Genomic DNA, 24,012 nt, shown 5'->3' with positions numbered 1-24,012 from the left:
TGCTGTGTACTTGACCAAACCGGAAAGATTTGTAGGCCCTTCCAGCCTAGCTTGAGCCAAGAGATGCCAAGAAAAACACAAGGACAACTGGTACTGTGTGAATCTATACAACCAGAGCACTAGAGGTCTCTTTTTATGGGGCTTATCAGTGGCCTGTCAGATGAACTGGCAGTCCCTTAAACTGACCACTTGATGAACCTGGAGAAGAAAAAGTAACTGGTAAAAGGAGTGGGAAAATCAGCTAATTAAAGCCTTAATTATGCATTTACCTGACTATGCATGAAACTGCTGAATTATGCTAGGTAAGCCCTTAAAAGCAGTGGGGTGCAAGTACGCAGAGTCATTGTCATTCGATAGTTGCCCATCCAAAAAGGAAGACAACCCAGAGTGCTGTTGCCTCCCTCCTGTCTTGCCTCCGGGCATCCTGGGCAGAAGCAACTTGCAGAGACAAAGGGCACAGCAGAGCAAGGAATCAGAGACTGGCGAGCTGAACAGCCTGTTGCTTCAGTGAAATAAGCTGCCCTCTCTACCTCCGCATGGAGGACCTGAGAAGAGAGAAATTGCCAGACCGAGGACCAGGAGCGTGTATGTCGCTGCAAGTCCCATATTGGTGAATTGGGAAGTTAAGGCTTTTAGCACTTCACATTCAAGTCTTTGCTAGAGGGGGGTGATGCCAGCATTAATTGTAATCAGACAAGCACCGGATGTCGAGCATGCTTTCATAACTATTTTTTTTTTAATTTTCTGTTTCCATAATGATAATTGCTGTCCCTGTATTAATGTCATTATGCCTATCCCTGTGTAACTTAGAAATACAGCATTATTCATAGTTTGGTGAACTTTCTAAGAAGATGGACAAGAAAGGTTGCTGGTGAAATAAGGAGGTACAAAAAGGGAGGTGGGGTTGGAAATTCTCCTGACAGAAGAGGCAATGGAAAAACCCAGAAGGATGCCTGGCTGCATAGGGAGAGGAATGGTCAGCAGAAAAAAGGGAGGAGACATTGCCCCTGTATAAAAGTCTCTGGTAAGACCCCATTTGGAATACTGTGTGTTCTGGAGACCGCACCTTCAAAAAAATATAAACAAGTTGGAATCAGTCCAGAGGATGGCTACTAAACTGGTCAGTGGTCCTCGTTCTAAAGCATATGGGGACTTCAAAATCTAAAAATGTATATCCCGGAGAAAAGTGTGGGATAGGGGAGATACAATACAGAAGTTTAATTATCGTCAAGGTTTCCATGCACAGGAGGCGAGCCTCTTCCAAAGGAAAGGAGGCTCTAAAACCTGGATCATGGAATGAGGAAAAAAGGGGATGGACTCCGATCTATGGATATATTTATTTACAGAAAGTGTAGTGGAGGTGGTGGAGACAAGGACAGTATCTGAATTCAAGAAAGCAAGGGATAAACAGAAGATTTCAGATGAAGTTACAGGGATTATAAAGTTGAATAGTTCGTGTGGATGGGCAGACTAGATAGACCATATGATCTTTACCTACCGTCACATTTCTGTTTAATAGTTTAAGCTTTGGAGTTTGATCTAATTATCCAAAATTTGGAGTATTTTTACTTTCAGCACTGTAAAAACAAATAAAAGCAACTGACTTCCAAAATGTTATTTTCCTTTTAAAAGTTATATGGGTTTGGGGGGGGGGGGGTTCTAGTTAACAAAACCACAACAAATGAGTCAAAATTTAGATTATTATTTATATTCCACTTTTCACACTTTTTCAGCATTTCAAAGTGGATTACATTCAGGTACTGTAGGTATTTCCTTATCCCCAGAGGGCTTACAATAAGTTTTTGTACCTGAGGCAATTGAGGGTAAAGTGACAAAGGATTTTTGACTTCCAGATTTCAATGGATTTGAAAGTACTTTAAAGTACTAAAGTCTACCTACTCTATGAGAAACCATGGTAATAACAGGCAGATATGCTCAAATCAATTATTGTTCAGTGCTAATGAGCACAGATCTTTCCACTGTCCTATTAATAAAATGGCTATCTGGACAGTAATGTCTGCCTTCTGGAGACGTTACTCTGTCAAAGAACCGAAGGAATCAAAGCATTCAGATGCTAATCATGCTGCTGCAGATTTACAAAACAGAGTTACTGAGCGACAACTGCCATCATTTTTAAATCTGTTGATTAGTGGGGAAAAAAAAAAAAACCAAAACAAAAAAAAAAAAAAACCACCTGAAAAAGTAAAAAAAACAAACATTTCCAGATACAAAATCAATTCTGCATTTAAGATTTTTTATATTCATTTATTATTTTTATATGTTCCCCTTGTAAAAATCATACCAAATGGGGTACAAAATGATTAATAAAATCTACTACAATATAAAACCACAGACCACAAACACCCTTCCAAATGTTAAGAATAAATCACCCACCACTTCTGTCCAGCTGGAGGTTTATCTTACATCAAGCTAAAGCAAGATTTCTCCCTCTGGACAGGTGCACTGTATCTAAATTTTCCTTCCGAAACACAAGCACATTATTTTTCTTACAGCTCATTACACAAGTTATTTATAGAGTAATAGATGCAATCGTGCAGACTATTTTCATAAAATTTACAACCTGGACTGTATCACCTAATGATAAAAAGAATTTTAATGAGACTTCTGTACAGTGGATGCAAAATAATCAAAGAATCACAATGCCCAGCTCGCCTTTTATAACATATCTTTGTAGCATACTCTGATCTTTCCTGAAAAGATGGCAATAAACATTTGCATACTTTTGATAGTGTGACCTCCCAAATAATTGGACTGCTTTGAAAAGTTCTAAGATTCAAGCGTTGCTTACTTGATAGACTGCCAGTCCACAGTAACTGTCAAGGGTGAGCTTCTGTTTGCAGTGAATGATCGCCCACGGCATTCTGGACCAAGACACTGTTGCGAGAATGATTCATGTTTAGTTATTTTCTTCTTTTCCCATTAATATTAAACTGCCTTTATTTAAAGAATGGTAGGTTATCAATCTTTACACAAAACCTTTTAACAGTAAGAAAATGTAAACATGTTGGATCTATGTTTGAATACTGTATATGGCAGGGTAGGCAACTACAGTCCTGGAGTGCCACAAATAGGTCTGGTTTTCAGGATATCCAGAAAGAAGATGCACGAGGTCTATTTGTATGCACTGCCTCCACTGTATGCAAATACATTCATTATGGATATCCTGAAAATCAGACCTGTTTGTGGCACTCCAGAATCAAAGTTTCCTACCTTTGGTCTATGTGGTATGACTAAAGATTGAATGGAAATCACTACAAAGGAAATTTTAGATTCATCATAGTGGAGATTCAAAATCTCCACTATGATGGAGATTTTGAATCTAACAACTTACAAGATCCAGATGGCGGACAAATCAAATAAATGAACCATTAATTGCCTGCTGAATATCTCAGTTAAAATTACCCAGAATAAGTTTAACTGGGAAACCTGCCACACCACTAATATGGACCTCTTTAGATTGTACTCCCCTTCCTCCCATCCCAGTTTATCTTCTCTGTAAAGTTATCAAACTTTTGTTACACTACAAAATTTCCATTAGGATTAAACTGCATTTAAAAAAAGGTTTAGACAAAGTACTAGAGGAAAAGTCAATAAGCCATTATTAAAGTGGAATTACAGTAATCAAAAGCTTACTCCTGGGTGAGCAGCATGGAATCTATCTACCCCTTGGGATCCTGCCATATTCTTGTGACTTGGATTGGCCAATGTTGGAAACAGGATACTGAGCTTGATGGACCTTTGGTCTGACCCAGTATGGCAATCTTAAGGTCCATATTCAAAAGCCATTTAGACGGATAATGTAGTAATCTGCCTAATGTCTTAACCTGCTATATTAAGCCCTTATCCAGCTAAATTCTAGCTGGGTTAGAGGTGTTTCGGGGACATTCCGGGGAGAGGCTGAGATATCCAGCTAACCTAGCCAAATATCGGGTACATCCAGCTAGGTTAACCGGATAAAGTTATGCAGCCTTGTGTGGCTGGATATTGTGCTACTTAACCGGATGTCTTGAAAAGACATGCGGTTAAGTAGCGCTGTCATCTACTAAAGAAAAAATTAAAGTTGCCTCAATCCCACTGTCCCTCCCCCCCCCCCCCCAAGCATAAGTCAATTTATACTTGTATCATAACACCCCCAAACCTTCTTAAATTTGCCCCATTTTAGACGCCGGGCCCCCCACCTAATCTTACTGTGGGACAGAGCTGTGATCACCCAGGCCTGGAGACAAATACAGCCTGACTCCAGCCTTTCTTAAAACACTTTGCCACTAACACATACACATTAGTAGACTGCCTTTGCCTTCAGAACAGTGTACTCCAGTTATTAAAATTAGTACCACTTCTTCTCTCAGTACTCATACAGCATTGTTACAGCTCTGACTTTGGACAGCAATATTCTACAGGAGCTGCCATCCTCCTGGAGATCTGGGCCTGGTCTGACTATCCCCACCTGGGTCCCGGCTCTTATTCCTCCCCTGTGGGCCTCACCCACAGGGCTCTCTCACACAAGGGGAAATAAAGGGAACCAGGCACCTAGCCTGGACCTGCACCAGTTTAAGGGAGACTATAAGGGCACTGCCTCACAATTACCTTTAAAAGGAGCTCAGCATGCCTCCCCTCTCCCACTAAGAAAAAGCATGGCTCCCGCACCCCCTCCCCTCTCTGCCTAAATCTTTTTCTTCTTCACAGGGAGCGAGAGTCTCTCTGTCCCGCTCCCAGCATTGCTCTGATACAGACAGCATTGGAAGCGTAAACTTCAATGTAAGCTTATGCTTCCAGCACTGCCTCTATCAAAGCAGCATTGGAAGCGATGGGAGCAGGACAGAAAGACCCTTGCTCCCTGTGAAGAACAATAAGGTAAAGGCAGGGAGGGGGAGGGGGTGCAGGCTGAGCTCCTTTTAAAGGTAATATCGGGACAGGGTCCCGGCTTCCAAAACAGGGCAAATCGCCACAATTTAAAAAGGTTTAGGGGCAGAGGGATATTAGGATACAATGTATGAATTTGACTTATTGCTTTGGGGGGGTGGGAGGGGGAAGGAGGAGGGGCAACTTATTTTTTCTTTACTTTAACTGGATAACTTGTCCACTTACTAGCCCACTGAATATGGACCTCTTAATGGAAATATTGCAATATTTTCAATGGAAAAAATACAAGGGAAAGCTGAAGCAAAGGTTTATACATCTGGCCCGAAGTATCGTTTATTTATAATTGTGGGGTTTTGGATTTTTTTAGGAATCTCTGTACAGTTTCCTCAACTCTGCCAGCAGTTTAGAAGAGGAGTGACATAGGAATCACAAATGTCCAAATATGGGGCACTGACCCACGATTTACTAAGTCCCTATGTTATTCCCCATGTCATTTATTTATTTTATTTATTTATGAACTTTTATTTACCGACATTCGTGAAGCACATCATGCCGGTTTACAATGAACAGAAAGGAGGAAAATTACAATAAACAAGGGAGGGGGAGGGGGGAAAGGCGAGACGTGGAAGAGGGATGGGGAGAGGGTGGAGGCAGAGAGGAGATGGAAAAGGCAGTAAAGATTGAGAAACGTAGGAACTGCGAAACAGAGTAACTATATACAGTTGAACATATGTAGTACTATATTAGTACTATAAATGACTGGAAATATCTTATCATTCAAAGGTCTTATCATTCATGATCTGCAAACAAATAACTAACCAGGAGTTATACAGAGTTTGAGAAGATTAAAGTAGGTTTAGAAGCAGCTTTCTGCAAGTTTTCCATGGGTCTCCCTCTTGGTCTTTTTTTTCTATAAGAAAAAGACAATCCATCCAGCAGAGGAATGTTCTAAATAAAACCACTCCAACAGTTCTGCCCTTTATGCTTTGCCACTTCACACTACTCCATAATGAGGATAACTTTTGTAACAAAAGATCTACAAAGCCCTAAATCACTCCCCTACCCGTGTTTATCCTGCTCCTGAGATTTTATTTTACCCTAAATAGATGCAATGAAATATTTCACACATCTGTATCTGCAAATGCTCCAAGCACACACTGATTCTTTACAGAAATTTTTAGAACCCTCACAAGACTCATCTTCAAAACCCTCAAAGGAATTCTGGAAAATTGAAGCTCAGAGTTTATTCTACTTCTCTTCGAGAACTAATTTATTGTAGTAAAACAATATATTTTCACATTCTACAGAAAAGCATGAGTGAAGCCTTATATTTACTTTCTACTACTCTGCCCTCACTAGTGCACCAGAAAGAAACTCGAGCAGTAAAATCTACAAAGAAACTTAGCATCGAATCCAGTCACTACATATTAACACACATTGAGAGCATTATTGAAGAAAGTAGCACGAACAGTACTTTAAAGTTCAAAACTATTAACTTATTGCTAAGCATGTGAACTTGCAAGGAATTGATGACAAACAATCAAACCTTCACAAATGTTCAGTTATAAACATGTAATATTGGATTAAATGCCTGAACAAAAACAGCACCAGCCGTTTTGATTTCATAAATTTCCTGAAAAGTAGTTTTGACCTTGCTGGGCAGGGTATACTTCCCGTCTGGAAGAGAATGACTCTGCACATCTCCACATATGTTGCACACGAAAGCCATCTTGATGCACAGTGGTTTAATATTACCCACTCGCACAACTGTCCCACGCAAGGAAACATACTTCCCATAACAATTTGCTCGAAGATTCTTCAGGGCTGTCAGAGGATCATAGTTATATACTCTATAAAACAAGTAAACCAATATGTTAAAAAGAAATCTGTGCATCTTCTGTGTAGGTACACAGAACACATGTGCAGCAATAAAATTAACAACACACTAAAGAAATATTGGAGGGATAGGCAATACAAGTCCTCAAGTGCAACAAATAGTGCATGCAAACCTCTCATATGCATATTCTTTGTGGAGATCCTGAAAACCAGAACTGTTTGCAGGACTCCAGGACTGAAGTTGCCAACTCCTGAGCTACTGCCTTGCTCATTTTTACTTGCTAATGTTTAGGCTAAACATTGCAGCTAGCTGGAAGTGTCTCTTTCCTTCCTTCCAACAAATTAGAATGACTTGGGAAAGTCAAGCAGTTACTAACATTGAAGAGACTTAGTTCTTTAAGGAAAACTCAAATTTTTATAATCAGAGAATATCCTTTAATTATGCATAAAAATATATACTGATAATGGTGAAATTACTACTTACCTGGTAATTTCCTTTCCTCTGGGACAGGCAGGCCAGTCCACACAAGTGGGTTATGCACACCAACCAGATAGTCTGAGATCAACTGACTCGCTGATGTCATAGCACCCACATCAGCCAGCATGTCAAAATAAAAAGCCAACTGTGGACAACTGAACAAACTAACTTTAACACTATACATTTCCTCTTCCAACCATTCCCTCCTCCTCCCTTCCCCATCCCCACCCAGTGAGGAAAAGCACGAGACTTAGAAGAGAAGGAAATGTAATTATAACAGGTAAAGAAGGCACACACCCTACCAGGTCCCTCGGCAACCCGGAAATCCGCATCGGCCTTAGAGTTCTGTTTCTGAAAATGTCCAAGAAGAGCAAAGAAAATACTGCACAGTACAGTACAACACAGTACAGTACAGGTAGCCCAGGGCAGGAGTGTGAACTGGCCTGCCTGTCCTAAAGGAATGAAAATTACCAAAACTGTGAAGGATTTCAAAGGGGCGTGGGATAAATACTGTGGATCCATAAAGTCTAGAGGATGTGAATGAAGAGAAGAGGCGTGGGGTAGCTTGCGGGAATGACGACTAATACTTGGAGATTAATATCCTTATGCAATAAACATACACATGGTTAACGCGACTCCAACATTGCTCTATGCTTCAACGGCAAGAGGAAATGTGGAAAAAAGGATTTGCATCCACAAAAAAGCAGGGGAGTAGCTTGCTTGTTACGGCGGTTACTACCCCAAACCAAATAAGCCTGATTCTTCACTTTCAATGCACATCCAGCATAGCACTCTGCTTCAACGGCAGGGGGAATGAGGAAAAGATGATTTATATTCAGACAACTACCAACAAAGACTGAATTGCACAGGTTGGGTAAACAAGCGTGGGAGTAGCTTGCTTTTACGGTGGTTACTACCCCGAACCAATTAGCTAGATACTTCACTTAGATGCAGCTCCAGCACTGCTATCTACATCGATGGCAGGGGTGGAAGGGAAATAGAACCAAAATGTTAATTAAAAGGGACAAGAGTAAAAGAAAAGTATGAAAAAAAATAAGTGTGAAAGCTTGCTGGGCAGACTGGATGGACCGTTTGGTCTTCTTCTGCAGTCATTTCTATGTTTCTATCAGTTAAGTAGTAATTTCACTTTCCTCTGCATTCAGGTAGGCTAGTCCACATAAATGGGATGTACCAAAGCTACTTCCTTCTCAGGAGAGAGATCACCTGCAGTCCCTGCAACACTGCTCTGGCAAAAAAAATGTCTTCCCGCTCTACAAATCACTGAGGTAACAACTATAACTCTGCCCAAAACATAGCCTGTGCTCTTGAAGAATGAGCAACGACAACCCCAGATCCACATAGGCCACCTGCATTCTGGAAGAATAAGCCCTAATTTGCCTGGACAAACGCTTCTCCGCATCCACATAGCTCACCATTACTTCCTTAATCCAAAATGCCACTGTGGTGCGTGAAACTGCTTCCCCCTTCTTCAAACTGTCATGAAGAATAAAAAGACAAATTGTTTTTCGAAAAGCACTGATAACCTTAAGATCCCACAACTGCTGCAAGATGCGAAACTCTTGCTCATCCAGAGTCCTATCCAAAGACGATAACGTAATAAACTGATTAACGTGAAAGTCCAAAACAACCTTCAGCAAGAAGGAAGGTATGGTCCAAATCTGCAATTCGAAAATCCTCCAAGCCAAAATTATAGCAACAAGGAACACAGTCTTCATTGTTAGCAAGTGCAAGGGAAGTTGCCAAAGAGGATGGAAGGTGGAACCCACTAAAAAAGGTCAAAACCAGATTAAGAACCCAAATTGTCACTGGTATTCACAATGACAGAATATACTTAATTCTCAAAAAATCTAGAAACGATCAGGTGCGAGGAGAGAGGTCTACCCTGAACTCTCCCTCTATAACAAGCCAAAGATGCCACCAGCACCTGTAGCATATTAAGAGCCAACCCCTTAATCAAACCTTCCTGTACAAACTCCAAGATTAAGGGGGATCATCACCCTCAAAGGGAGACATTTCTGTTCCTGGCATCACCTCTCAAAATTTCTCCAAACTCATATGTAAGCCAAGTAAGTAGAAAGTTGTTTAGCTCACAAGATGTCCCCTAGTGCCGAGGAATAACCAAACTTCAACAGTCATGTCCTCTCAAGGGCCAAACTGCAAGACAAAACTAATCTGGATTTTTCTGAAGAATTGGCCTCTGATGCAATAGATCCTTTTGCATTGGCAGCTGCAATGGCCTACCTACTATTAGGCGCTGAAGATCCTCATACCAAGGCCTTCGTGGTCAATCCTGGGCCACCAGAACACTCAAACCCGGAGGCCAGGCTATCTTCTGCAGCAACCTGCCAATCATGGTCCATGGGGGAAACAGAGTAAATCGTCCTGCGACCATGTCTAAATGAGAACATCAAATCCGAGCACTTGAAAGAGTCCCATCTGCGACTAAAACTGATGCATCTTTGCATTCACACAGCTTGCCAGAGCCAAGAAAGGCAGATCCCACCAAGAGATTATGAGCTGAAAGGCCTTGTGCTGCAGTTCCCATTCTTCCAGGTCTAAGGATTGAAGGCTGAAATAATCTGCCCAAACATTCTTCACATCTGCGATGTGGGAGGCCAACAGTACCTGAAGATGCTGTTCTGTCCATGGCAGCAGGTTGTCCATTTCCAGAGAAACCTGTTGATTTCAGATTCTCCACCCCCCCCACGATTTATGTAGGCCACTGCCATGGCATTGTCCAACACTAACTGCTCTTCTGCTCAACTGGTCTGCAAAACCTCAAGACTGTCAACCGACTCGCATGAGCCTGCAACTGATTGATGGACCATCCATCTCCTCAGAGGACCACCGTACCTGTGCCAATAGTTCCCGGCAGTGTGCACCCCATAGTTATCCAATGGAAATCTTCAAGTCCACCCCCTTAGAGAGATGATCTCTCTGCATCCACCAGAGGCAGACACATATGTGCCCTCGCCCATGGAACAACCTCCTATGTCGCCGCCATGGATCCCAATGTCTGCAGGTAAGCCCATACCATCAGATGGTCTGTTACCTTCAGCGCTCATATTTGCCCCCAGAGCTTTTGAATATGCTGCTCCGGGAGAAACGTCTTGTCTTGTGCAGCATCAAACCAGAGCCCAAATACTCCAGTCTGGGCAGGCTGCAAACTGCTCATGGCTAGATTCACTACTCAACCTAGCTCCTACAGCAGCTGGACTACCCTGCAAAACATGATACAAGTCTTCGCCAGCAACTTGGCCCTGACAACCAACTGTCCAGATACGAATGGACTAAGATGCCTTCCTTGCGAAGTACGGCTACAACTGCAGGTAAGTTTTAGGGGTTCAGGAACCTGTCTGCTACAGGGCACTTCCGGTTCCCCTACCACCTCACAATACTAAGTTCAGGAAAAGACAATGTATTTCTCCATAGAATTAGACATCAGATTTTGCAGAATTAGCATTTAGAAGATAACACATCTCTAACATCCTTGCTACTAAGCACCAGTTTACACTAAAGAAAGTTCTGTACCATGGATGGTTTAAAACATGCCATAAACCATAGCCTGCTTAATATATTAATACTTATGGCTAACTTACTATCCCTGGCCCCAACTTCAGGCGATTTCCCTCTGTTTACCTCTGAAGCAGGCTCTGGCTAGAGGTCTGGAGAACCTAGTCTGAGGAGGGGCTTGCTTCCTGGTCTGGTACTGGCTGAGCTGCCAGACTTCTCTCTGCTTCTAGCTGTCTCGGACTCCACGCCACTGTCAGATCCCAGGCAGGGCGTTTCCTATCTCCGGTCTCCTGGCCACATCTAGTCTTCTCCCTCAAAAGGAGGTTGCTGGGGCTGCTTCAGGTTTGCTCTTTTCCTTTTTTTTCTCCCTATTTCCCTCCATCTTATACTTTCCAGCTGATAATTATGCATAAGCTTGTGCATAATCATGTAGGATCTTTGCTGCATTGCAGGTCTCTTCCCCTTTTCCTCGGGGGAGGGGGGGGTTCCTGCCACGTCTGGACCAGTGCTGTTGGCCATGTTAGCTTTTTCTCTATTTCAGAGTACTCCCCCCTTCTTCCATGGGTAGGGACACCTCTGCCCTAAGGACTTCCCCAGGCTGGAGAGTGACTTCTGCTTTTTGAGCTAAAGTTGCTGCATTGTCCCTCTGCCTTGATTTACACAGGAGCTTACAACCAAGCAGATCTTGATAAATATCCTTCCGTTCTGGTTGAAGTTCTCACCTGGACAAATTATCTTTTTTTCAGCTGAGAGAGTGTTTTTGGCTTGTCAGCATACTTGTCAGCATCCCTCTTTGGCTATTATGATTCATATTGGGTGCTTTCAGTGGTTAAACACTACCATCACCATTACCTTTGAAAAGGTACTGGGTGTCATAGCTAATCTGAATGGCAAGGCCTGAAACACATAGTGATGGCCTAGCATTGCAAAACGCAAAATCCGCTGATGTTCCTTCCGGATTGGGATTATTCAAATAGGCCTCTGTCAAAATGAATGAAGTGAGAAATTGCCCCATCTACACTGCCATGATCACTGATCAAAGTTTTCATCCTAAAGTGGATCACTTGTATAAACCAGTTGATTCCCTTCAGTTCCAAAATAGAGCAAAAGGAACCCTCCTTTTTGGAACCACAAAATAAATGGAATACTGACCCCTACCTTCCTGCTCCTTTGGAACTGGGACTACGACCTATGATATGATCAGTCATTGCAATGTGGCTTGCACCGCAGCTCTTTTCTCTACAGAGCTGCATGGTGAAACCATAAGAGCAAATGCAAGCAACTGGAGAGAGTTGATCTGGAGGGAAGAGGAAAAAGTGACACATTTGTCTCGTGAGCCCAAGGAAAGAGGAGAATCCTGTGACTAAATCAGGATCAAAGTGAGAAGAGAGAATGAGTGTGCATAAGGGAGAGGAATGAGTATGCATGTGTGAGAGTTCATGAATGTGTATGGAAGATGGAGAGAAATGAATGAGTGTGCGTGTGTATGTAATAAAGGAGAAGAGTGTGCATGTGTATGTAAGAAAGAGGTGTGTGAGTGTGAGAGAATGGGTGAGATAGAAAGTTTGTGCACATGCTGCTACAAGACCCCCCCCCCCCCCCCCCCCCCCCCACTACTATCTCAGGGTGACAGGAAATTAGATGTTTCCAGGTAAGGGTGATGATATCATGAGAATATGATACAAGCAAATGGGTAATCAAAGCATAATGCATTGATTGGCTATGCATGTGTGTAATGAAAAGTGAAAAGTATATAATGAGCTGCCTATGTAGGATGGGGCAGCCACTGAATTCTTAGATTTTACTGTTAGAGCTGTACATTTTGCAATAAAACCACATAAGAAGTTTTGGTTTCATGTCAGATTTTCTTGGTCAAGTCTTCTGCAACTTTAAAGGTTGTGCCTGTAGATAGAAATCAGGGATCTGATTGTCAGGGATTATGCTATCAGCTTCTTTTTGAAAGTAAATAAGGGATATTTCCTGCAAGCTGACTCCTTATATCAATTTCTCTTTTAAATACTTACAATACCTGAATGAAATATGCTTTGACGTGCCTGAAGAGTGTAATATAAATCTAAATCATAAATAAAAAGTGACATCAACATGATTTGTTTTCTGTGGGGTATTTTTGCAGACCTGGCACAGCACAACAGATCTTTGATTTTATATTACTGGCAAGAGGAATCTACCGCAGGGGCGCAGAGGTGGGAAGAAGGCTGCTTCAGCCCTTCATGATCCCAGGTGGAGAGGGAGGGGGCTCTGGTTAAAGATTACATGGGAGAGAATCCAAAAAAAACAAATTGTTTTTTAAAAATCCAAAGCCAGGCTGGATACGGACTAATAAGGTTGTATGGCAACGGGGAAGGGAGGGGCTTGACAGAGTGCCACAATGAATTTGGCTGGTTTCTCTTTGTGCATTCAGCTTGAGCTGAAAGCCCATTTTCCGGTCTTTTTTTTTTTTTATAAACTCCTGATGAATTAGCATAGCATTAGCTGGCTGCATCAGGAGTTAAAAAAAACAAAAACTTTTAACTGTGTGAAACTGTGCACTAAAAATTTCAGCACAGTTCAATGCATAGATTATTACATCGGCTTGACAGTTTACTCATTTCCTGGTACTAAAAAAAAAAAAAAAATATGAGGATCAAGATTTTTCAGTGTTTGCAACTGTGCAGTGGTGTGAACAGCTTGAGTTGTTTTCAAAATGGCTACTGTTCCAAATGCATTGGCTGTCTCCAATTCCTTCATTGCCTCTGGGTATGGCTGTAAATTCATTATTTGTGTTTGTGCCTCTGGAGTGCTTACTTTAAGTGTTTTGATTTTGAGGAGCCATCTGTACCAATTCTGTCATGAAGGCAAGCTGACCATTAGGTGCTGTTTGCAGCTGTGGATCATTCTCACCCACATGTGACACAGCAGCAGCTTCGCTGAAGCATTAGGTTTTCTTAAACTTATAATGAAAGATTTAAAATGGCTCCTATCAGAGAAAACCAGGCAGCATATTCCTCTAATACACTGTATTTTGATTCCTCCCTTCCGAATACCTATTTACTTTTATTTTTTTTTTTTTTTATAGATTAGAGAAAAAAAAAACCAAGCTGAAGGGTTTAAAGGAGCACTGGCAATTTCTTAAATAGCTCAAAGTTCCTTTTAAGCAATGAGTTAAGGTCTTGCTACTCAAATATTTCAGGTCCCACAGACAGTCAAAGTGCAGTATTTACTGCAAGTTTTAATTAATCTTTAAATAATAGGGTAAATATAAATTAAAAACCCGGTGCACTACTAGTACTCTTCCATCGGCTAGTGGCAAAGAATACTGACTTTAACTGTCACTGCACCACACATAAGTAGTGATGATATAGAAAAGGTCATGTGCTTTGCCTCCATCTGCTGGAAGAACATAACCTAATTTCTCTGGACTGGTGTAGCAGGAGGTAAAGGTGTACTAAAACTTAAATCTTTCTATCCTGGTATCTTTGAGGGGCTGTGTCCCCTATTACCATAATAGTTGTATTGCAGGCACCAAAACCAGGGCATCCCTCCAGAGCATCTAAAGAGGGATTGTGTGGCATCGGGTGACAGAGTACAGCTTGGTGAAGCCCAGACACCTTTGAACTATTCTCAGGAGATTCCTACTCCATTAGCAGTATACTCTGCATTTCTAAATGAAAAAAATTTTTCATGCCCTATGGATTCCTTGCACAATAGGGTACTATACTGGGACCTCGACAACCTAAAAATCTAACATCCTACAGGACATGACTACCTTGAGATAGTAGAGATTTTTTAGGCAGAAAAGTCACTCACCCTCTAACAACTGTCTACATCTATGTTTTCTTCAGGACAGAAAAAATGGGCTCTCCCACACAGTCCCTTGTTCTAAATACAATTGTGAATAATTAGGTTTTTATTGCTATCTTACATCCAGAGGAGTAGCTTAGTGGTTAGAGCAGTGGCTATGAACCAGGAGACCAGGGTTCAAATCCCACTGTCACTCCTTGTGACCTTGGGCAAGTCACTTTACCCTCAATTGCCTCAGGTACAAACTTACAGGCCGATACATTAAGGTGCGGTAGAAAGAGGTGCGTTAGCGCTGGGCGCACCCGCGTTTGCCGCACGCACACTCTGGATTACATACAAGAAAATTATTACTTACCTGCTAATTTTCGTTCCTGTAGTACCATGGATCAGTCCAGACAGTGGGTTATGTCCCCAATCCAGCAGATGGAGTCAGCCAAAGCTTCGAGGGGGCGTCACCATAAGTACTACTACCCCCTCTGCAGGAGTTCAGTATCGAGTATATCAAAGCCCGAGTAAACAAACCCCCGTATTGGATCAAGTTGAAAGTAAACGGCAACAATAAGCCGCTTAACCTAAGTAAAGAACTGCAACCGTCCCACCAACGGGTAGGAGGTGATGAATACAGCGTGTCAACCCAACAGGGCACTGTGACAAACAGTGAAAACTGAGAAATCGTGAAAGACAGAAAACACGACTGTATCTTAGAACAACAGCCAAGCAGGATTAGAACCCAAACGCGGTGGGCGTCTGGACTGATCCATGGTACTACAGGAACGAAAATTAGCAGGTAAGTAATAATTTTCTTTTCCCTGTACGTACCTGGATCAGTCCAGACAGTGGGATGTACCCAAGCTTCCCTAACTCGGGTGGGGTCCTGCGAGGCCTGCACATAGAACCTGTTCGCCAAAGTGTCCAGAGACAGAAGAGGCGAGGTGCAGACGATAGTGCCTCGAGAACGTGTGTAACGATTTCCAGGTGGCTGCGCTACAGATTTCTTGAGAGGAAACCGAGCGAGCTTCCGCCCAGGGAGCCGCCTGAGAGCGTGTAGAGTATGCTACAATGCCGGGCGGGAGAGTCCGCCCCACCCCAACGTAGCAAACGGCAATGCCGGCCTTCAGCCATGGTCGTCTTCGAGGCCTGAGATCCTGTCCTAGGGCCGGACCAAAGTACGAAGAGATGGTCAGAAGTCCGGAGGTCATTCGTAGCCTCCAGGTAGAGGAGCAGTGTGCGCTTGACATCCAGGAGTCGGAGAGCCCTCGGCTCAGAGGAGGAGAAGGACGGCAGTCCCACCGTCTGATTGACGTGAAACGTAGACAGCACCTTCGGAAGGAAGGAAGGAACAGTGCGAAGAGAAACTCCAGAGTCGGAGAAACGGAGATAAGGCTCTCTACACGACAGGGCCTGCAGCTCCGAGATGCGTCAAGCGGAGCAGATGACCACCAGAAACACAGTCTTGAGGGTGAGGTCCTTGATCGTCACATTCCGCAGTGGCTCGAACGGGGGCCCCGACATGGCACGGAGCACAAGGTTGAGACTCCAATGTCCGGGTGTTGCAGCAGAGAGCCCCCGTCGCGCAGGAGCGAACCAAGGGCGGCCACCTGAACCCGGAGCGAGTTGCAGGCGAGCCCCTTATCCACCCCCGCTTGTAGAAACTGAAGGATCTGGAGAACAGAAGCCGAAGCAGGTTTCGTGTTCTGGTCAGTACACCACAGCTCGAAAACCTTCCAGACCCGAGCATAGGCCACGGCCGTCGAAGGCTGTCGGGAACGCAACCGCGTGGACACTACCGCCTCCTGGTAGCCCTGGCACCGAAGACGGTGCCTCTCAAAAGCCAGGCCGCAAGACAGAAGAGTTCTGCCTGATCGAAAAATACCGGGTCCTGGTGCAGGAGGCGGGGGAGATGTCCCAGTCGGATGGGTCCGATGATCACCAGGTGGAGAAGGTCCGCAGCCCAGGGCCGTCTTGGCCACTCTGGGGCGACGAAGATCACAGTCCCCTGATGAGCCTCTATTCTGCGGAGTAGTCTTCCCACCAGTGGCCAAGGCGGGAACGCGTATAGGAGGAGATTTGTCGGCCACGGGAGCACTAGGGCATCCACTCCCTCCGCTCCTCGCTCTCTTCTGCGACTGAAGAAACGGGGAGCCTTGGTGTTTTGTGCGGACGCCATCAGATCCGTGTGGGGAGTTCCCCACCGCTGGACCAGAAGTTGAATCGCCTCGTCGGAGAGGGACCATCCTCCGGGATCCAGGAGCTGGCGACTGAGGAAATCCGCCTGGACGTTGTCCACGCCTGCGATGTGCGAGGCTGCCAGGCGGACCAGATGACGTTCCGCCCACTGCATCAGCATCGCTGCCTCGAGCGCGACTTGCGGGCTGCGAGTGCCGCCTTGGCGATTGATATAGGCCACCGTGGCCTCGTTGTCCGATAAGATCCGAACCTCCCGAATCCGAAGGAGTGGCAAGAAGTGTCGCAGAGCTAGTCTGACCGCTCTGGTCTCCAGGCGATTGATGGACCACTTTGTCTCCTCCGCGGACCACGTCCCCTGCGTGGCGCCGCGGCCGCAGACCGCTCCCCAGCCGACGAGGCTGGCATCGGTGGTGACCACCACCCAATCTGGCAGGTCGAGGGACACGCCGCGAGCCAGATTCTTCGGATCCAGCCACCAGCCCAGGCTGATCCTGGCAAACTGCGGCAGGGGGAGGAGCATCTGGTAGTCCTGCGACAGCGGTTTCCAACGGGAGAGAAGTGCTCTTCGTAGGGGCCGGAGGTGCGCAAACGCCCAAGGAACCATGTCGATGGTGGAGCCCATCACCCCCAGGAGCTGCAGGTAATCCCAGGAGGTGGGAACTGGTAATGCAGAGAACCGCTGTATGTGTTCTCGCAGGGCGTGCGCCTCGTCCAGGAAAAACTTCGCTCGGATGAGCCAACCGTCCAGGTAAGGAGGAACTAAAATACCCTCTTTCCGAAGAGCCGCTGCCCCGACTACCATGATCTTGGTGAAAGTGCGCGGTGCCGTCGCCAACCCGAACGGGAGCACCACAAACTGGAAATGTTGTTCCAGGATCTTAAACCGGAGAAGACGATGATGCTCCCGGTGGATGGGGATGTGAAGGTAGGCCTCCGTCAGGTCCAAGGAGGCTAGGAACTCCCCTCGATGCACCGCCGCAATCACCGAGCGCAGCGTTTCCATCCGAAACCGAACCACCCGGAGGGATTTGTTGACTTCCTTCAAGTCCAGGGTGGGCCGGTAGGAGCCGCCCTTGGGTACCACGAAGTAGATGGAATAATGGCCCAAGCCCACCTCTCTGGAGGGCACGGGCGCAGTGGCGCCAATCTCCCGAAGCCTGTCCAGTGTCAACTGTACCTCCCTTCGCTTGGAGACCGATCCGCAGGGGGAGAAGATGAACCGTCCCTTTGGAGCGCGGACAAATTCCAACGCGTAGCCGTGTTCTATGGTGTCCAAGACCCACTGGTCCGAGGTGATCCGCGCCCACTCCTTGTAGAAGAATGCCAGCCGTCCCCCAATCCGGGGGACGGTGGAGTGGGCGAGCCGAACATCATTGGGAGGACGTGGGAGAGGGTTGTCCCGTTCCCGAGGCGGGACGCACAGGCCTACACCCGCGAAGGGAGCGGGACCAGGGCTGCGACCTGGGGGCAGAGGGCCTGGAGACCGCCGGTCTGTAGTTCCTATAGCGCCGTTGCGCCCTGGATCTGGTGCGGGAGGACGAAAACGCCCTGGAGGGCCTGTACCTGTCCTCCGGCAGGCGATGGACTGCGCTTTCCCCCAGTGACTTGATGATCTGGTCCAAATCCTCTCCGAACAGGAACTTACCCCTGAATGGCAGGGAACCCAGGCTCGACTTGGAGGAAGTGTCCGTCGCCCAGTTGCGAAGCCATAGAAGGCGACGCGCCGCCACTACCGAGACCATGGATCGGGCCAGGACCCGAAGCAGGTCATAGAAGCAGGTCATAGGAGGCGTCAGCCCCGTAAGCCACCGCAGCTTCCAGCCTATCCGCTTGGGCGGTCTCCTCGGCCGGCAGAACCTGAGAGGTGAGAAGTTGTTGCACCCAGAGAAGACTCGCCCTCTGCGGAGACCTCGAAGACCCGCTTGAGGAAGACTTCCAACTTGTGATCCTGCGTATCCCGTAAGGCCGCGCCACCCGTCACTGGTATGGTCGTCCTCTTCGTGACCGCCGACACCGCGGAGTCCACTTTCGGAACCTTGATGAGATCCAGGAAATCCTCTGGTAGCGGATACAGCTTCTCCATGGCCCGACTGACCTTAAGGGAAGCTTCCGGGGCGTCCCACTCCCTAGTAAGAAGCTGCAGGAAGGAATCATGGATGGGAAACGCCCGAGCCCTCGGCCGGAGGGCTGCCAGCACCGGATCTCCCTTCTTGGCCGACGTGACGACGGCGGGCGCTACTGGAGCGGGCGGGTCTGGCGGCGGATCGAGATTCAGCTCCTGGATCCAAGACCCACTTGGAATAAGTTCGTCCAGCTCTTCTCCCTGGGAGAGACGCAGCGTGTGCGGATCGTCCCCCTCTGTGGTGGAATCCCCTTGGCCCCCTTCTCCCAGGTCCGGCCCAGGAGACGCCGGGCCTGTCACTGCTCCCTCGGAGCCCGCAGGAATCCAGGTGCGGGCGGGAGGCAGGGTGGCCCCCACACCCGCCGGGACGGGGGGGGCCTGAGAGGGAGGCGAGAGCCGCGGGACCTTGGCTGGAGACGGTGCTGCGGGAGCGACGAGGCCCTGCAAATACGCAGTGGGCATTAACAGTACAAAGTCCGGGGAGAATCCCGGCCTAGCCCCGGAGGGGGGGGACCCCGTGGGACCCTGGCCCGTCAGGCTGTTGTCCGGCAGCCAATTCGGTGGAGAAACCTCGGGGGAGTCCCTGTCATCCAGCGCTGCCTGAGTCCCCTCAGAGCGCTGGGCATGTAAAATGGCCGCCGTTCCCGCCAGTAATGGGGGAGGGGCCGGCCCGCGCCGCCCGGGCATGCCTGTCAAAACCGAAAATTCGCTAAGGAACTGCGATGGGCCCTCCCCCCCGGGGAGGCACCGGGCACAGATCCCTTCACGGGCAATCCGCGATCTCGGCTCACCGCAGGTCGAGCAACGTGCTGGCCGCGGCATCGTGAGCACTGCTGGCAACGGAGGAGACAGGCAAAATAAACGAAATGCCTCGGGGGGGGGCCGCGAAGGAAAAACGCCGGCGCGGGGGGGCCCGAGCGGCCTGCACTGCCCGCCGATGAAGAACGGTGCCGCGGGGGGGCCCGAGCGGCCTGCACTGCCCGCCGATGAAGAACGGTGTCGCGGGGGGGCCCGAGCGGCCTGCACTGCCCGCCGATGAACGGTGCCGCGGGGGGGCCCTCCTGGCCTCACAACCCGCCAACGAAGATCTCCCCGCTCACCTCCGCAGCCCACGAGGAACCGGCAAAATGGCTGCTGGTGAGGGAGAAAAACGCGGCGAAGCTGAAGCAGCCGCGAGCAAAATCAGCTGCAAAGAGAAACACAGAAGAATGCACTTACCCCGGTTCACAAGTTACAGCTAGCACCGAGAGAGAAAGAGAGTGAGAGACAACGCAGAGGGAAGTCACGCCGTCCCAAATTGAACCCTCTTTAACTTTTTTTTTTTTTTTTTTTTTTTTTTAAATAAAGCAAACTTGATCCAACAGAAACAGTGAGAGAAAAACAGAGAAGACAAGTAATCACTGTAAGAAATGGTTTCAGGCAATCTGGAGCAACCCAGATTCTACTACTCGCATCTGCTGGAGTCAGAAGATACTGAACTCCTGCAGAGGGGGTAGTAGTACTTATGGTGACGCCCCCTCGAAGCTTTGGCTGACTCCATCTGCTGGATTGGGGACATAACCCACTGTCTGGACTGATCCAGGTACGTACAGGGAACGCTCGATACTGTATTAAAATTGCATGCAAATGAAAGCCACGTCCAACGCGCGTCCATGAAGCACAATCCATTTTACTGTCTAGGCGCTTATACAGCGCCTATACAGTATCCTGGGTGCGCTGGTACCTGTCATTTCAAATGTCATTTGAAATGACAGGTACCAGGAAGTGGATACAGGAGAAGGGCTGACTGACCCCCTAACTCCCCCCAAACTTTCCGCCAGCCCCCGCTCACCTGCCCTGGCCGCGTCCATCTCCCGCGCTGACAGCTCCGGAGCAGCCCCAGTCCTCTCTCCCCTCCTCCCGGGGGCAGCCAGCGGCAAGAGTGGCTTCAGCAGCCCGGGGCGGATCGGGCGCTCCCCATGGCTCCCTATTCTCTAAAAGGTAATGAGTGCATGCCGTGACCCGAGCGCCCGGCTTAGGGAGTGCTGGAACGGTCTCATGAGGCTGAGGACCTGAAGGTAGTCCCATACCTTGGGGCGAGCATAGGCCAGCAGTTTTCGCAACGAGCCATCAGTTTCCTTCTCCTTGGAGGGGGGAGGAAGTCCTTGCCCTGTTTGGTGTCGAATCTGACTCCCAGGTACTCTAGTGACTGGGAAGGCTGTAGGGAGCTCTTGGCTGTATTGACGACCCACCCGAGTTCCTGCAGCAGGTTCTTGACCCTGGTGGTCGCCTGACAACTCTCCTCCAGGGACTCTGCCCTGATCAGCCAACCGTCCAGGTAAGGATGAACCAGGATTCCTTCTTTTCTCAGAGTTGCTGCCACTACCACCATGATCTTGGTGAAGGTTCTGGGGGCAGTAGCCAGGCCGAAGGGTAGCACCCAGAACTGGTAATGCTGGCCCAGTATCGCAAAGCGCAGGAAGCGCGGATGATACAGATGGACCGGGACATAGAGATAGGCTTCGGATAGATCCATAGAGGTTAGGAATTCTCCCGGCTGTACTGCCCTTATGACCGAGCGTAGGGTCTCCATGTGAAAGTGTGGTACCCACAGGTAACTGTTGACTGTCTTGAGGTCCAGGATGGGCCGGAATGTTCCTTCCTTCTGGAGACAATAAAATAGATGGAATAGTGGCCAGTATTTTGTTGGGGCGTGGGCACCGGGGTTAATCGCCTTTAGGCTGAGTAGTCTTGCTAATGTTTCCACTGCCATCCTCGGAGTGGGAGTGGCATGGTAATCTCATAAATTTGTCTCTAGGGATGCTGTGGAATTCAAATGATGGTTAGGACCCCACTTGTCAGATGTTAACAACCCATCTTTGGTAGAAGAGGGTAAGTCTGCCCCCTATGTCTTCTTCCTGTGGATGGGTCTGCTGTTAATCATTGTGGGGAACAGCCGGGACCTGTCCCTGAGCCTGCTCCCCTCTTGGTGTGTTTGTTCCGAAAGGACAGTCCTTCCTGAGGGGCCAGGTGCTTGGTAGTGTGTGTTCCTCTGCTCTTGTTCCTTTGGGGGGAGGAGTGCTGCCTTCTCTTGTTACTATCTTCTGGTACCTGAGGTACTGGAGATTCGCCCCATTTGTTGGCTAACTTTTCCAATTTGCTTCCGAACAAGAGAGATCCTTTAAAAGGCATTCTCATGATGGGGGACAAGATGGCGGTGGCGTAAGTTAGATCAGAGGAACGCTCTCTCTGCACTTATTGATTTACTTTAAGGTGCCTGCAAAAAGGGTAAAGTGCGCTCCTACTCTACCGAAGCTGCTATGCCCTCTTCGCAGGGACTGATTACATCCTACCGATCTACTCCGACTTTGGAAATACAGGGCAAAATCCCTACTGTGGTTAAACTCGAGGGAGCCACCAGGGGAGGTAACCTTAAGCCCTCCATACCTTCAACCTCCTCAGGTCCCGAGATTGTCTGGTTCCTCTCCCTTTCCCGGGGCGCCGATGGATGACGTCGGTTGAGCGACTCCGGATAGTGGAGGCTCAAGAGAAGTTTTGCCTGGTCAAGGAACCGCGATGCCGCAGTCGGACGGACAACCCGATCAGCGTCTGAGCTGGGGCTTGCTTCTTGACCTCGACGCCGGATGGTGAATCTGGAATGTCGGCTGGAGCAGCAAGAATGCCCGGGATAGCAAATGGTGGAAGGAGATTCAGCCCATTTGGAAGATATGGGCGAGTCCTTTCATATTCCACCTAGACCTGAAGTTGCAACGCTTGAAGTGTTATGGGACTTAATGGTCGGTTTAGGCCAGTGCCACAAGGAACAAGGGACAGAATTGAAGCGTTTAAAGAACAAAATTGAAGTACTGGAGGAAAAAGTGGAGAAGCAATCCTCTGAATTTAAGGAACAAATTGGAAAAATTGAAATTTCAACGTCTAAAAACTTTGACTGTGCAACAAAACTTGTAAAGGATTATAATTATACCAATAGGAGGTTAGAACATCTAGAAAATTATAACAGGAGATTAAACTTACGCTTATTAAATTTCCCCGAAGTCTTAAGATTCACTCATAACTTTGAAAAAATATGACAGAAATTCTTAAGTTTGAAGATCAAAAAGCTCCTATTGTGAATAAGTTGATATTTTTGCCTTTAGTATATAATGCGAGAAATACTCAAAATCAGCCAGAGGTTCTTAGAATTTAACTCAGTTTTTAGAAAGCTCTGTGGAAGAAGTTTATTAATGAGGAACCTTGCTAGCAACTTTTTTCAAATGAGGCTGATTTGAGTCAGATAATGCAGAGATATTTCAAAAATATCTCAGCTAGTTTTTTTTTCTCAGCAAGTCAGGATATATCCTGACTTTACCTGTGCTAACAGGAAAGACAGCGTGAATTTCTAGTTTTGAAGTCTCAAGTAATATCTCTTGGTTATAATTTTTCATTGAGATATCCATGCAAATGTTTAATTAGAGCACATGATGAATCCTTCATTTTTTTCATACCAGAGCAATTAAAGCTTTTCACAATGAGAGTGGAGAGTAAGGAATACTAGCAGACAAGAAAGAAAACTCCGGCACACTGTTAAAAGTCAACAAATAGCAGTTATCCCTCCTTTATTATTTTTTTTATCATACCTAAGATTAATTTAAGAGTACAGTATTATCATATGGATATCCTATTCATATAAATGGAACTTCCAATCCACAATCCAAATAGCATATATTATTTGAATCATGTAACCGAAACTTTATTGGCACCTACTAGCTAACTTATAATCCTAACCAGACTTATTTATGTGCCTATCTGTAAACCGTTGTGATGGTATACTACTAAACGACGGTATAGAAAAGTTTTTAAATAAATATATAAATAAAACACTAGGAACGTAACTATCCAAGCCTTAGTTACAATCTAGTCTCTGAAGATACATAGTTAAAATAAGGGTCGGATACGTAAAGCCTGTTTCTTATATTAAGTTTCATTGTTTAACTCCCAATGTTTCGATCCCCCTATACTTCTATTACCTTTATTGTGGGGGGCATGAGTAAATGATTAATTTAAAAGGTTTATGTTAAAATATTTGGAGTATTTCCTTAATGATTACTATTGTTGACAAATTATTTTTGAGAATTATGTATTAAGACATATACTTATGTATCTCTGATTTTTTCTGAAATTAAGAGTTATT

The 24,012-nt window shown here is 46.5% G+C and overlaps 1 protein-coding gene across 6 annotated transcripts in view; it reads right to left on the bottom strand.

Annotated features, from left to right (window-relative positions):
- Positions 1–24,012, bottom strand: part of LOC115086957 (DNA helicase MCM8-like) — a 200,697-nt gene that overhangs the window by 169,403 nt on the left and 7,282 nt on the right. For 4 of the 6 annotated variants that reach the window (XR_003855373.1, XM_029593488.1, XM_029593490.1 and 1 more), the window contains 2 exons: positions 6,536–6,734; positions 2,810–2,895 (listed from right to left, as the gene is read on the bottom strand). Coding sequence is in view for 3 of the 6 variants with exons in the window: in XM_029593488.1 (XP_029449348.1) it covers positions 2,810–2,895; positions 6,536–6,734 (285 nt within the window). In the remaining 3 variants the exon portion in view is untranslated. Of the gene's footprint in view, positions 1–2,809; positions 3,628–5,703; positions 6,403–6,535; positions 6,735–24,012 lie in introns of those variants that run through there. The other 2 variants (XM_029593491.1, XM_029593492.1) reach the window with 2 other exon arrangements.

The sequence above is a fragment of the Rhinatrema bivittatum genome, chromosome 3 (genome assembly GCF_901001135.1).
Source record: "Rhinatrema bivittatum chromosome 3, aRhiBiv1.1, whole genome shotgun sequence".
In the NCBI taxonomy this organism is placed as follows: Eukaryota; Metazoa; Chordata; class Amphibia; order Gymnophiona; family Rhinatrematidae; genus Rhinatrema; species Rhinatrema bivittatum.
The sequence above is the reverse complement of the archived record's forward strand: the minus strand, read 5'-3'. Positions and strand labels throughout refer to the sequence as shown.